A 16,168-nucleotide genomic window follows, 5' to 3' on the forward strand; every position below is an offset into this window, starting at 1 on the left:
GCCAACAATTTCTATTGGACCATTGTTTATCTCTCAGCTCACATCTATGGCCTTGTAGGGGGTTCCATAGCACCAAGTAACAGAGAAAGATAATTCAGGTCTGGTTCTTGGATGGGTCAGCTTAATAGATTGATGCAAGCTGAAAATGTTCACCTGATGTACTTCAGCTCAACCAAGGTATGGCCCTATGGGATGGTGGTGAGAGGAAATCTCAGTGAGCAGAGTTGGAACTAGTATGCTTGGTCATTTACTTTGTATTAAAGTGGCAAATGATTTGACTAGTTGAATAGGGAGCTTGACAGACAAAGATTGGAAGCTAGAATAAAAGAAGTCTGGAGTGTTACATGCAAACTGATTTTGAATAAGGCACAAAGTTTATGGATCATTGTGCCTCACATTAAAGTCTGACAGAGACACAAAGCCTCTATAAGAGAAGAGAATTTCAACCACTTAAGGGGACAAGATGGCCCTTCCTGATGTCCTATCTGCTCATTCCTCAGCCAGCACAGAGTTGGTACAGTTGGCTCAAGAACAGGTTGTCCATGTCCATGGAGACCAAGATGGAACTATTCATAGACCCAGCCGTGTGGGTACCCTCTCACTAAGGCTGCATGAGGTGTTGCCATGGCTAACTATACAACCTGTCAATGACAGCAACCAATGCGGCCCCTCGATATGGTATTGATTCAAGGTGAACAATTTGGAAGCATGTTGAAATGATACAAAGTGAAATACTAGAACCTTTCGAATTATACCCTTTTAACTCCAGAGGAGGCAGCACTTTAACCTTACCAGAATTGACATAATTCTGGATATGGATTTGCTTTCCTATACATAATATTCTGCCAACCTTACCATCAGGCTCTTATAAAATCCCTAATTGACTGAAATGGGATCCTGCAAATTTCCTAACAAGACAATTTTATGGAAAAAAAGGTAAAGCAATGTGTGCATTACCATTACCATGAAATACATGTACTTGTCTCGCTGCACATATGATCACCACCAAGTGCTAACCTAATATGATAAAGGCATGACTTCTTAACTACTCAGTAAAATGACAGCTCAAAGGCAAAGCACCAAGCAGGATTAGCATGCTGTCCTTTAAGATGTGTAATAGACATTAAAGTAATAGCCAATATAAGATGCTCTGTTCCTAATATCTAGAACATTAGTCTCATAACCAGCTAATAAAAGTACCATTGGCTTCTCTCCATTTTTTCTGAAAATCTATTTTGGAAATTATTGTTTCCTATTTGTGTTTAGAATTTAGACTCTGTAAGGGGGAATGTTTCTCCCAGGGGACACAATAAAGATCTCACTGAATTTGAAGCTAAGATTCCTACCTTATCAAACTGGGCTGCTCATGCCAGTGAGCCCATAAGCAAGGAAAGGAGTCATTGTAATGGTAGGGGTAATTGAGTTAGAGTGGATGATATACAATGGGGAAAGGGAAGAGTATGGCTGAGACCCAGAACATTAATGAGGTATCTCTTTATGCCTCATTGCCCAGAAATAAATCTGAGTGGACAACTGCAGCCATCAAGGTCCACCACAGACAAGTCCACCGAGTGCTCACACTCTTTGAGGATTTGGGTCACCCTTAGTTAGGCAAGAAATCCATACTAGCTGAAGTGAGGGTCTGAGAAAGGAGATGATAAGTAACAACTTATGACTCACAATGATTTACAGTTGAAGGGACTACAGTTGCCAAACTAACTCTCTTATACAAACTCTTCTCTAAAATTTATAGCAATTTAGTAATTTGGAGAGTTATGGATTGGAATTAACGGAGGCCACTAACATATGTGTGTGGTGCACTGGAATCACCATATTCAACACTTTGTGTACTACCTCAGTTTTTCTCTGCCTCACCTCTAATTCCAGCCACTGATTCATCAAACAATATTGTGGAGACAGTGCCTCATGTCAAGCTGCATTACCTCTCTTGCATACTGCTTGTGTGTGACTCTGGCATATGCTTCGGGATAGCTGTGGGAGCTAGCTTAGAATTCACATGTGTCACTGAGAAGTTCTGGAAATTTATGACCCACAGGAAAAGTCTCAGTGAGGGAGAAGGTAGGATGGGTAGTTGCTTTCTCTTTTTATCTCTTGAATCCTGAACTCCTTAGTATAAATTTCCTCAGTCAGTCCAAGTGGGATTAAGCACCCAGTATCCACAGAAGCAGTCAATTTGAAAACATATCTTTACATAGGCTTTCTCTCCTTTTCTATTACACTTTCCCTGAGTCTTAGTCCATTCAGTCTGCTATAACAGAGCATAATAAACTAGGTGGCCCATAAATAAGCATGTTCTGGAGGCTGTGAAGTCCAAGATCAAAGCACCTTCAGATTTGGTGTCTGGTGAGTGCCTGCTTCCGGGTTCAAAGTCAGCCATTTCCTGCTGTGTCCTCACATGGTGTAGGGGGGCAGGCAGCAATTTAGTGTTTCTTCTATAAATGCACTAATCTCATTCATGAGGACTCCTTCCCCATGATCTAATCAGCTCCCAAAGGCCTTACCTCCAAAAACCATCACATTGGGGATCAGCTTTCAACATATGAATTTTTGGAGGGATAGAGACAATCATTCTACTCCTTACTCCTGCTTCCTGGAACCATTTGCCTAATAGACTACCTTTGAGTTGTGTTTTTAAAAGAGTCTAAAGTATACATGCAAATCATGCTCAATGCAGCCTGTGCCCTCTGCCTGGCTTCCTCTATGCTCCCCGAACTCTCTGGGCATGGTAGGAATAGAAGAATACTTGTCACAATAGGATATGATTATTTATTTTTTTGTATGTCTTTTCTATTTTAATTTTGATAACCATGAGAAAAGGTATTCCTTGTGTTTTTGTTGAGTGCTTAGTAGGTAGTATTACTTTATAAATGTCCCAAAAAGGTAACCACTTATAAGATGAAGTATTCTTATATTTTATATACTATCGAGTAATTTTCAAATGTATCCATATTAAATGAGTTGGTAAACTCACATAAGTAAAACATGCCAATAGTGTCTATAGAATTAAATCAAATTACCCCTTATATGAATGCCTAGTATATGGATAGAAAGTAGGACTGAGAACTATGAATACAAACAATTATCATGACAACTCACAAGAATACTAAATGTTGCAACAATTACCATAGAAAATTAGAGAGTATACTTATTTTTCTTTTACTAAGCCCATGTTTTACCTTAGAAGAGCTCAGTAAAAAAAGTCTTATAAAGGCTCATATTTTAAAAAGAAAAATCTTGACTTATTAGGAGGCTTTAGAGGCATTTCTGCACATAGATGCATGATAACATCAAGCAGTTGAGCCTGCATCTACCCTGTTATTGTTCTATACCTGAGAGACAAATGATCTATTTGAACACAATGACCTTATGCCCAATCATGAAGATCAACTAACATAGAATCCAAAGCGGAACAACTCCAGTGGTAGCAATCTCTCCTGGAAAACATCTGCTACCAGCTGAGTGTGTTTACACTGTGGCAGCCCTGGCAGATGTGCTCATAGACAGCCCATCTGTGTGGTGATGGCAGGTTGGAGTAGGGAAGCTGAGCTGGACAGACAGCTTACTATAATATACTGAGTGGCTCTAGAAATGTAAATTAGCACTTCATTGAACTTTTTTTTTTCTTCCTGTGCTATTAATGTCTTAATGCTAAACCAATTGGTGAGCATTGCTTAGAATGAACAATAATGTTTAGCTTTGGGACCATTCTTAGGAATTTAGCCATGGTGTGATTAATAACTTAGAGAGAGTAATTGTTAAGGCAAAAATTAATATACAATATTTGGAGAATGAATGTTATTTTAACTTATTTTTATCCTTGAAAATATTTTTACAAAAATATTTTGATCTACAGGAAAAGATAATGCTGAATAAAGTCAGCATCAGCCTTTCTAACTGCAGCTCTCATATGTTATCTTGTATTGTTATATTCAGAAGTGTTATCTCAAGTATGGTCTGTAGAACATAATTTGATACTTGACACAAGTTATGTACCAAATTATGTATGACTTTTTAAACAATAAAATATCTTTCTTAATTGAAAAATTTGTCAGATTTTTTTTTTATGTTAATGAATGAATCTTCTGAATCTCCACAGGAGATGCAGATTTGTCATCCACTGAGACATTTTGTGGAGCATGTTCTGGACCAGCATTCTCTTGTGCTTACTTGAGAAATTCTGCTTTGGTGACTGAATTGGAAATCAGCAATCTGGAAACAGAGAGAGAGAGAGAGAGAGAGAGAGAGAGACAGAGATTTATATTGGTATTCAATTCTCTCACATGTTTATTGAGGTTTCAAAAATTAAGCCCCAAAGTGACCAAAATCTCTTTTAGGAGTGGATCAAACAATAATTTTATTCTTATATCTGAGATTTTCTTTTTTAACTTTCATGGGCTTGTGCACAATGAAGATAGTATATAGGGGGAGTCATTATCTGTCCCTTTAATTTAGAGGTGTTACTTCCATTTTCAGGAATAGAGGGAAACTACTTTTTAAAAAATTAATATAAAATGGATAAACTTAGCTATCCATAGAAGTTCAACCTTAACATATTTATGTAAATAGCTGCTAGTGGAGATTAATGAAACACCCAATTTTATCAAAATGTTTGCATAGGAACCTCAAAATTAGACTTTAATATAGCTGTTATGTAACACATTTTGTGATACACAGAGTCAGAGCCTAACATAAGTGTAATCCACCTTGTATGAAAAAGTATCTATGAATCTGGAGCAAGAACCGGCAGTGTTCATGCAGCACCGCTCAGGGGAAGCCTCTGAGCCAGAGGCCTGTAGCTCGTCATCGGAGAGGATTCTTCTATTCAGGCACTGTCTCAAGCCAAGATTATATATCCTTCCTGTATACTCACCTACACTTTTGAGCTGTGCTCATTACAAAATAATTTATTTGCAAAATTAAATTTCCCAGGGAACCTCTTGCCAGTTTAACAAAAGCAACATCAAAATGTGATGACTAAGACAGTAGACAATAAAGTCAGACTAACCACTCAGGTTCAAATCCTGATTCTCTCTCTTCTGAACCATGTGACCTTCAAAAGTCACACAACCTCTCATTTAATCTAATCTGTATTACATGGATATTTGCAAAATCCATCCCATAGGTTTATCATAACATCTGATTATATCCCCGAAATAGATAGTAATGATCCATAGTATATGGATCTTTGAAATTAAAGGTAATTATGCAAATATAAATAAGATCCATATTTATTAACCATGGTTCACTATTGGTCTCTTACAAATGTTTCAAAATTGCAGAATGCTAAAAGTGACCTTATGTCATAATTTCTGGAGAAAATAGTGTGGAGCCTGCACACATACACTAGTCAGTTATAGACAGCCATGGAAGAAGATGTAAACATGTAGTTTTCCAGAATCATCTGTAAGGTCAACTGCAAGCAGCAGCAAGTGGATGTAATAGCATTTTTTTTAATCCTTACCCAAGGATATTTTTCCATTTATTTTCAGACACAGTGGGAGTGGGGAACGAGAGAGAGAGAAAAAAAAACATCGATGTGAGATAGACACATTGACCGGTTGCCTATTGCAGGACCCAGACCAGGGCCAGGAACCGAACCACAACCGAGGTACATGCCCTCGATTGGAATTGAACGCGTGACTCCTTGGTCCACGGATCAATGCTCTGCTGCTGAGCAAAACCGGCCAGGGCAGTGGATATAATAGCATTTGAAATCATAGATCATAGGGACACCTTAAGAATATGCAGTGTGTAAGAAGCCTCTCTAGTCATGAAGCTGTAGTGACCAGCTGACAGTAGTTAGTAGGACTATGAATTAAATATGAACAACTGTAACTTTTGTAACATCCACTCCTTCAACTACAAACACGGCACACCATACAAAAAATTGTTAAAGGTTTACTGATGTTCATGGGCTTTTGATTTTGTTCATAGTCTGTGCATATACTTTAAAATAAATGCCAAATTGCCAATGGCTGGGGCTGAGAGGCAGGGAAGACAAAAGCATTAGCTAAAGCTTGTCAAAAACCATGACCTTATATTGATGTACAAAGTAAAACCGATGGCTTGGATACAAGAAATAAGAGAAAAATTGAAAAAAAGGGGGGATTTAATTTATTTTACAATTTTACAAATGATAAAACAGTGACACCCAACTGTTCTACATAAACAATAGAGAAACAGTGTTGAACAGAATGAATTGGACAGAATAAACCTCATCTTTCAATTCCACACATTATATAAGAAATATTCAGTAGCAATTATTCTGTGCAGCAATGCTATCTCTGTAAACGTTTTTCCTGCTATCTACATTTGAACCACTTGTGCTTTTGCCTACACAAAGAAACAGTGTCTATTAAAAGGTACTACTTAAAGGGGAGACACAGGGCCTGAAGCCACAATCTGAAAACTGCAATTCAAGTACGTTGCCAGCTTGAAGACTTTTTTTTTTTTTTTTTAATTTTTTTTTTTTTTTAAGATTTGGACAGACTAGACCCTTATGGTAACTCTAGGCATCAACAACATAGAATTCAGTTATAAAGTGGATCCCTCTTAAAGCAGGTTGTTCACTGAAGTCTCAAAAGAACGTCTTGATTCTGAAGTGGTCTTATCTCCAGGGTGCTTCACAGTGTTGCCCCTGAAGATGTTAGCATAACACAGATCGGATGTGTGCATATTACAGACTCAGTGTGTATACACACAGACACACATATATAGCATTGTATATATGCATCACACATGTCTATTTGTACTGTATAGATATATCTATAGCACATATATAATAAAATATCTATTTCTAGGTGGTCTTTATTTGGATTTTCTTTCATTAAATACAATAACCTTTTTCTCATTAATTTGTAAAACATTGGTATATTGATAATGTCTGATGGGGAAATTTTTTTAAGTTTGTAGAGGTAACAACTATCTCTATTTAATTCTTCCTATACTCCTTCCACAATTATAGCTACTTGCAACAATAACCACGTGAAAACAACTCTTTTATCAACCAAATACCACATTTGTGTGCATTGTGACTGACTGGCTCAATTAGAAATAAATTACTTTCTTCATCCTTTTCCTATGTAGTAGCTTAATAACTAGTTGGTATGTACACTACCCATAGCATGTCGAAGGCAGCTATGCTCACCACTATCCCACCAATGCAAGCATAGCATTATTGAAATAAATTCTTCCATAAGCATATATGTAGAAATTCCCATTAGCAATTGATATATATTTCATATGATATACATTACATAAAGACATTTGAATGCCCAGCACCTCCTTTCAGATAGAAAAACTTCCACAGTAATTTCGTCAGTCCTGTGGGCGGAATAATTAGATTTGCCCAGAGAATCTTTTACTGATTCATTTTCTTTTTTTTTAATTCCAGCAAACTTACTATTAACTATACAACAGACCGGGTAATAGTGATGAAAATGTTTCCATAGCCTATTCATGTCAACAGCACAGTAACGACTATGTTCTCTAAAGGACAAGAATCTTTCACAATCAGCTGCCTGAGCATTGCCAGGTACAGGGTTCAATCGTAAAAACGAAATAAAAAAACTAAAGCTATGATCACATAATAGTACAAAAGAAAAAAACCCAGATATTTCAAGTATGTTTTTATAATTACATTTTATCCCGATCCCTTTTGCCCCCTTGTTGGTTAAATCTCAATTCTGTTTTCAGCCTGTTAGCCTTCGGTGATCTCTTTGCCCCAACCCTGTAGGAAGGCCACAGGTAGATCTTGAAGGGGGAGGCATGGATGGACAGATATACAACAGGGAATGAAATGATCATGTCCAGTTGGTATTAGTTGAATACTAAATGCTTTAATTGAATTCATTCTGGAGTACTGAAAGTTCCCTGAGATGAACGAAAGTAGTCTCAGTTGATACTGAAGCCCTTTTTTATATGCCGAACATTTTCAGAACTGGGCAATGTATTTAGAGAACACAAAGCATAGGGTAACAAAGCAATGTGAAGCTAAAAAGGCACTACTCAATGCATCTATGATATAAACTTCAATGCACAGGGCAATGACTGGCTGGGATGCTTTTGCTGTGGCCTTAAAATGATTTAAATGTATTTGCTGAAAATGCAGTAAAAATGGCAAGGTACCTTGCTGCTGCTTTTTCAGACATACTTTTCATGAGTTTTGAGTTGGATTTTACCTATAAGAATTTACTTGTGACCTCAAAATTTCTATTAAATTCAGATTAAAGGCTACACAAACAATTTATTCACAAGTAGTTGAAATTAAGGTTCTATAAATCACCCGCACACCTTTGATTTATTAAGTCAATCAGATTTTCAACTTTACATTCAAAACATGTGCCCAATTCTTTTAAAATTTTCAATAGATAATAGGTTAATGATAAAAGTTCATTATGTTCTATCCATTTTTAGCTGTGTATCTCCTTTATTCATTGTTTTGTTTTCTTAGAGACACATGAATTCTCAGAAAATATAGTCTCCTATATCACACAGTTCAACCATATTTTTAGAAATAATAGCACATATCATTAATATATTGAGAACTGTACTCCTGAGAATAATCTTTTTCATGAAAACACATACATACCTTATCCATGCTATTTATTTAGTTTTTTTTTAGACTGTCTTCCCTAACAAACAAAACATACATATTCTGTGCCCTATTCTTTCCTCAGACTGCCTTGCCTAAAAAACAAGAAGTTATCTAAGTTGTTTCAGACCAAGAGCAAGAGTAGAAGTGGGCACAGAGCACTTCTCCTTTCGAAAGAAACAATTTACCATCAGAATTACCTACCAGTGTAGGATAGGTTACCAGTAAACAGGCCTATGGGTCAGTTCTGTTATATGCAAAACACTTTAAATCACTTTGTTAATAGTTTTATGTGCTTCTTTGAAAACATATTAATATGGTAGCATGAATAAATTTACCCACAGAATAAATGTTGGTCAATTTAATTCATTCAAAGTGCAAAGTACTGACACAGTTTTACTGTTAGACCTCTTAAGATGACTGTCTTCTCTAGAAAACAAAACATACATATTCTGTGCCCTATTCTTCTTTCCTCAGACTGTCTTGCCTAAAAAACAAGAAGTTATCTAAGTTTCTGTTATGGAACCAACGCTCTTTTCGTCACGTTCTTTCTGCACTGAGAAAGTTTCACTGTGATACAAAGAGCACGCTAATCTTTCCACTTGAACGAGAGAGATATCAACGAGCTGGAAGTCACATTCAACCCTATCAGTCATTTTTTCTAAAGGGCAAAATGCTTCCACAAAATTATTATGAAATGTAAAAGCCGTGGAAGTCTTCCTTCAAACAAAAATAAAGTTGGAGTTTGGAAAATTTTAAATGTCTAGAGGAACTTTCATATTAGTAGAATAACACATTAACATATTATTTTCACAAAAGGAGAACAGTTTGTTGTGTAGAAACATCGGTATAATCTTTGGTACCAAAAGTACATTATTTCGGCTAATATTATCGTCTCAGGTGACGTAAAATGTATTTCCTTTAGAATGGCTCAAGATTACTTAATGGTACAGTGTAGCTGGTACCTTCTACACCACTGGGAAAAAATCTGGAGGTTTAGAGTTGTGCAAAATAAAACTTTTTTACAAAGTAATTGTGTGATTGCTCTTTAAAAATTTAAGAACGTTAAACATGATTACTTGAAGGTTTTTTTTTTCTCATTCGTATTTGCCTTAGGATTTCTAAGTACCCCATTACCCAAACCAAAAGGAATTCCAGACAAAACAAAAACAGAAACAATAAAATCCATGATCAGACTCAGAGTCCCGACTGAAGGCATTTATTTGAGTTGTTTAATCTTATGAATTTTGCTGCTCAAACTGTTTCCATCTTCATCTCTGCTGACAAGGAGGGTTGATTTCCCCGAGGGCTGCGCTGTTCCTGGGTTCCTCTTCTCATGTGCTTGGGTTGCAGTGGCGGCCCCACTGCGATGAACATCGTTGTTTCGGTGACGAGTGACAAGTGCATCGTCGGATCTTGTAAACACTACTGATTATACATTCAAACTGTGTTCTTCGTGGAAGTGGCACTTACTAGGACCCTTGAAAACAAAATAATCTAATTTTTAGAGCACTTTGCAGGTATTTCCTCAGCTGGTAGTGGATTTCTCATGAACGTCCTTTATCACCTTTCAGGTAATTTGTGGATGCTGAAGCCCAGTCTTGTTTTGGATCCTATTTTCAGATCTTAGGAAGCATCTTCAGAAAAGAAGTGCATATTCAGTTTGTCTGTTTTCAAATGTGCTTTATTGCTTCACACACTTTCCTGTTGTCAGTTTCAGAGCGCCTCTGTTATGGAGCACATTTAATGTTTTGAATTCTAATGGCATTCTGTGAGGACTTGCATTAGAAAAGTACCTATATTTTAAGTCATCATAGTAATGATATTTGACGGCTTTTCCATTCAAATCCTTAGGAAATGGCCAGAATCCATACAGGTGAATTTCATCACAGAATCTTGTGGCAAGTGTATACATGAGGAGACCTGTACTGGGTCTTTTGATGGGAACTTTGTTTGTCAGCCAGTAACTGAAAAAACAAACAAACAAAAAACAAAGAGAAAAGAGAATTTAGAGAAACATACAACATTGCCTATAGCAAGGATAGTAGGTAAAATTAAGTGAAAATTGAAAAGTATCTTTATGAATAACACTCAAAAAATCACTGAAGAAACATTTCTTAAGCATTAAAAATATGAATGCATTTCTTTCCTTTTCCTTTTATCCTTTATTTTCTTGTTTATTTTTGAGGCCATATAATTAGCCAGGGGACCTGAAATGTAGGTACATACCATTGTGTAGTCCTGTACTCAAAATAAATTAGTAGCAAACGTTTAGTTTATATACTATACAGAGTGGAGTCTTCTCAGAAAGTATTCAATGTGCTGTGAAAGGCACAGTAATTGGGCAGTGGCTGAGTAATCATCTGGAAAAAGAGAATTTGAAACTATGCCTATAGTTTTTCAAAGTCTCATATTTAACTTAAAAATCCAAACACATAAATACTTCTCCTGTGTTATACTGACTTATTCAACTTCATCTGACCAAGTCACATTTTATTAAAAACACTGCTTCAACCCACAGAAAAACAACATAAAACATATATATTTTTACCAGCTCACCATTTAGGCAGTTTAACATTTTGTAAATTCAATAAAATACATTTTAATACTGATAAGTATACTATTCATTTTAAAAGGCAATAAAATACTCCAAAATGTTCAGACCCATCACTGTTGCCACACTGTTTATTTGAGAAGCACGCAAATTGGGAAGTTAATCATCACCTCTGGTGTGGAAGGGGGTTTCTGGTAGTTCTTGCCACATTTATTATCTTATGTGGAACCTGCTAAAAGAGTAAGCGGATAGCTTTTCTCCCACTTTCAACGCTGTTCAAGAATACATTGTCTGTTTTTTGTTTTTGTTTTTATTAATACCTCCTATTCAAGGAAACATATTCCTGCCATCCAAATATAAGGGGAGGATTATTACATTCTGGTTGTTGCGGTATTGAAATACTTGGTTTAGATTTTATATAATATTATTTCCTCTTTAAAGAATAATTCATGAAGCTTTCCAGACGATAGCAAATATATCTAGAGGACTGAATGTGAAAAATACAAAATTTTATTTTATTTGATTTGATAGAGAAATATTAGACTTTTAAATTTCACTACAAACTTCTAAAACAAGAAAAATATACTTTGCCATTATCATTCCCCCCCTTTTTTTTTTGTCCCCTCCCTCCTTCAAACCAGAATTGATTTTTGCATTTTTTATTTTTCTTGGGGTGAAGGCCACATGCTGAATGTTATCACAAGTGTTTTAAGAAAGCCTATTCTCTGTAAAGAAGGTTCATAAGGAATTTTCAGAGAATATCTAAGCATTTCTTTTTTACAAAGGTAACTGAATGAGCAAAAACCAAACCATGCGCATTAGCAACATCGTGAGGGACCCACAGACATTGATCCCATGCCTACAGTTTGAACGTTTTGCAGAGACTGTGGCACAGCCTGAAGTTCTCGCAGCTTTAAGAAAGCAGGTTTTTGTTTTTTTTTATCCTCACCCGAGGACATTTTTCCATTTTTTGTTCAGGTAGAGTGGGAGGGAGCGAGAGTGAGTGAGAGAGAGAGAGAGAGAAACATCGACGTGAAAGGGACAGATCAAGTGGTTGCCACCTGCACCACCCAACCAGGGCCGGGGAAAAACTGCAACCGAGGTACATGCCCTTAGCGGGAACCAAACCCGGGTCTCTCTGGACCGCAGGCCACTGCTCTAACCGCTGAGCCAAACAGGACAGGGTGAATTAATTTTTTAAATTATAAAGTAAATACAGGCTATCTGTAGAAAACTTGATGATAAAAAAATGAATGAAAAAGAAAAAAAATATTACCTATAATCCATCATATAGATATAATGACTGTTATAATGTGAGGCATCCTTTTGTTTCCCTGACGGCTTTGGATATTAAAATATATTACAATCATTCATAGACATATATAGAATATTTTTCATCAGCTAGACTATTTTATTTAAGGTGTTATTAATTCTCTCTCCCTTTCTGCTTTATTTTAATATTGTAATACTGTCTTGTATGAAACAAACTCACCCTGGATTTTATGTAAATTAAATATACTTTTTTTTTTTCTAATAGATGCAGTTATCACACTACTTCTCAGTATGGAAGCTCTGTTTTTGCCAAGCATGGTGTTTTATCTACTATTCCTCCAACATATCAGTCCCATTTTTTATTTCAGACCAACTCAACATTTGTGATGCCTTTACCCACCAAATCAGAGTGCAATGAAAGGCCATATTTATGGTCACAACATGTGGGTGTGAACCTGTGATATAATGCTTTTGAGTCCTTGGGAAAGCTACTTTATTTCCTTGGACATTGGTTAATAATACGTAACATACAAGCTTGTCATAATCATGTAAAAGACATAGCAAATTTGACACAGAGTAAGTAGTATTAATTGAATGTCATCATGTCTCACAACAACCCATTCTTCAATCCTACTCACACATTGCACTTCTCCCTTGGCACCTTCTGTAACTATGTATTGGCTGGACAGTTGAAGTTATGTCATTTAACCTCAGTGGACAGGTTCCCTTAGTAGAGAAACAAAAACATTTGATTGTATGGCTTTATGGTTAACTCTAATACCCCACTGCTGTTTCAGATCTTCTCTCCTCATGAAACTGAATACTCCCTGACACACTCTTGGTCCTGCTGTATTTCCTCCTTCTTATTCTGTTCCCTTTACATTCTTTCAAGTTTTAACATATTGCAAGGCAAAGAAGTTACCTAAAATGCTTTATTTTAAAGCCAAAAATATGTTAGAATTTATGTCATAATGAAATTGGATATTAACCATTTGCTGAGCCAAAATATGATTATTTCAAGCAACCAACATTTTAGAAATAAAAGCAAAAAATGTCATATTCAAGAGCATTTAATATAATGGTGATAGTTCACATTCAACATATTTTCAAATAAGGAATATTAATTTGTATTTATATTTAAAGAAAGAAATCTAAAACTTTAGGAGTAATATAATAGTCTTCCTCTTAAAATATTATAATTCTTCCAACAACTGAACATGAACATTTCTAGATGAATCTGAATAAAGAGTATGAAATCCCACTGTGCCAACAGTTTTTAACTTAATATTATATTACATGCAAAGTTTCTATTCACAAGGCCAGAAACTTTTTTGTCTGGAACGTGAGATGAAGCACATGGCATAGGGTACTCTTAGTTCAGAGGGGTCTTCTCTATTTCTCCTCTCATGTCTAATCTTCCCACAATTGAGCTTTGTGCTTGGTTCCACAAGAATGTTCTGTTAAGAGTATAATATGGCCCTGGCCAGTTTGGCTCAGCGGTTAGAGCGTCCACCTGCGGTCCGGAGAGACCCGGGTTCGGTTCCCGCTAAGGGCATGTACCTCGGTTGCAGTTTGTCCCCGGCCCTGGTTGGTCGTGCGGGTGGCAGCCACTCGATGTGTCCCTTTCACATCGATGTTTCCCTCTCTCTCTCTTCCTCTCTCTCCCTCCCACTCTATCTGTGCAAAAAATGGAAAAATGTCCTCGGGTGAGGATAAAAAAAAAAAAAAGAAAAAAAAAGAGTATAATATGGCTTCCAGTTCTAAAACATCTACCCAAATATAAGATATTATAAAAGGATTAGCTCTCTATGATTCATCGCCCAAAATCTACACCCCACCCTCCCAAAACAAATTATTTAATAATATCTAAATAATATATATGAATTTTCAGGGACTCTGTTCTACATATTTACCAATATGTTGGTTCATTCTTTGGGGTAATATATGTATAGGGGTTATAAATATAATATATAATATAATATAAAATTTAAATCAGTCATTCCTGGGCATACTGATACAGAAAATCTCTGGTACTTTGCTTTGAACTGTTGAAATAGTCTTTTCATGTATTCCCAGTCTGAAGTATGCAACATACATTAATTCATTTCTTTTTTTTAATCCTCACCTGAGGACACTTTCTTCCATTTATCTTCAGACAGAGTGGGAGAGGGAGAGACAGAGAGAGAGAGAAACATCGACACGAGAGAGACACATCGACTGGTTGCCTCGTGCACCACCCTGACCAGGGCCGAGATCTAACCGCAACGCAGGTATGTACTCTTGACCGGAATCAAACCTGCGACTCTTTGGTCTGCAGACTGACGCTCTACTGCTGAGCCAAACCAGCCAGGGCATGAATTCATTTGTTAAAGTGCATAAAATTAATTTTGTTTTAAAACTATTTCAGTAAAGTTTGTGATATATTCTTTTAAGACTATGAGATGATTTGTCTTGCCACAAAAGTAGAGTTGGTGATCATTTCTTAAAAAAAAAAAAAAAAAAGTAGAACTTCCAGTACTATACATACAAGAATAATTCAGTCCACCATGAATTAATTAATCCTTATATCATCCCAGGGAAGCAAAAAGTGGTGATCTTAAATGTGCTTCTGGTGAGAGGAGATAAAGAGACAGAGAGGCATATTTTATGTGATTTGGTAAGCTAGGAGTAAAAACATACACAATTTATTAAAATGTAGCAATAATTGTCTGCCCAGTGTGGCTCAGTGGACTGAGTGATGTCTCATGGACTGAGAGGTCCCGGTTCCATTCCGGTCAGGGCACAAGCCCGGGTTGCAGGCTTGATCCCCAGAAGGAGGTGTGCAGGAGGCACCAATCAATTGGTGTTTCCATTTCTCTCTAAAAAAATTCAATAAAAACATATTTTTTAAAAAAGTAGCAGTGATAATAATAATTTACTTGGTATTCATAATGGGCCAGAGACAGTGTTAAAACCTTTAGATATGTTGTTGTTTTTTTATTTAATCCTCACCACAATCCTATGAACAGATGTTATTTCACAGATGAGGAAACTAGGTTTGGGAAGGTTAAATAACCAGTTAAAGATCGTGGAGATTGTAGGTGATGGAACCAAAATTTAAGCTTACATCTATCTGACTATGATGGTTTTAACTAAAAATGGTTGATTTCTTTAGCTTCTCAGGAACATTCAGCTTGAAATAGCAAGTCCTGAGGACTAGTTTCAACATTGCGTTCACATGGGTAAAATAAAAAGTCCGTATCATGTTTTGATGCTTAACAATCTGATACTGGTGATGTGTTTCATACACAAGGTTTTTGTTTTTTGTTTTTGTTTGTGTTTTTATTATTATTAAAAGGTAATTAAGATCTTACCAATATACATGACTCACTTTTCCCAAGCATACCCTCAGAAGTGTTTGAAATCAGAAAAGAATTTTGTAGTTTCAATATACAACTTACTTAGCCACATTGCAAATGCCAAAGGCGATGACACTGTTTCAAAGGGTAGGGATTTCCATGCAGATTTGAATAAGACTTCTAAAAGCATTTTGAAGTAACATGAAAATGAAAGTAGGAATTTGTAACCTCAAGAGGTCAATCTGTCAATATATATATTTTTTTATCTGTGAATGCTTTGTATGCAGAGGTCTATATTAAGTAGGTGATAAGAAGAAAATTGAAAATCCTTTCTGCAGAGGCCTTTGTAGCCTACATACAGAAAATATATTATCCACCTTCCTAAACCTA

The 16,168-nt window shown here is 36.2% G+C and overlaps 1 protein-coding gene across 8 annotated transcripts in view; it reads right to left on the minus strand.

Annotated features, from left to right (window-relative positions):
• The window catches only part of ST8SIA4 (ST8 alpha-N-acetyl-neuraminide alpha-2,8-sialyltransferase 4), a 119,620-nt gene that overhangs the window by 24,243 nt on the left and 79,209 nt on the right, over positions 1–16,168 (minus strand). Inside the window, exons 6-7 of one of the 8 annotated variants that reach the window (XM_036280972.1) lie at positions 11,339–11,397; positions 10,959–10,977 (exon numbers count right to left, since the gene is read on the minus strand). The exons of 2 other annotated variants lie outside the window; for them this stretch is intronic. In XM_036280972.1, the coding sequence (XP_036136865.1) occupies positions 10,974–10,977; positions 11,339–11,397 (63 nt within the window). In that variant the 3' untranslated portion in view covers positions 10,959–10,973. Of the gene's footprint in view, positions 1–9,374; positions 10,582–10,902; positions 10,978–11,338; positions 11,398–13,135; positions 13,167–16,168 lie in introns of those variants that run through there. 5 more of the 8 variants (XM_036280968.1, XM_036280971.1, XM_036280973.1 and 2 more) reach the window with 5 other exon arrangements.

Source organism: Molossus molossus, unplaced genomic scaffold (genome assembly GCF_014108415.1).
Source record: "Molossus molossus isolate mMolMol1 unplaced genomic scaffold, mMolMol1.p scaffold_m16_p_3, whole genome shotgun sequence".
Lineage (NCBI taxonomy): Eukaryota > Metazoa > Chordata > Mammalia > Chiroptera > Molossidae > Molossus > Molossus molossus.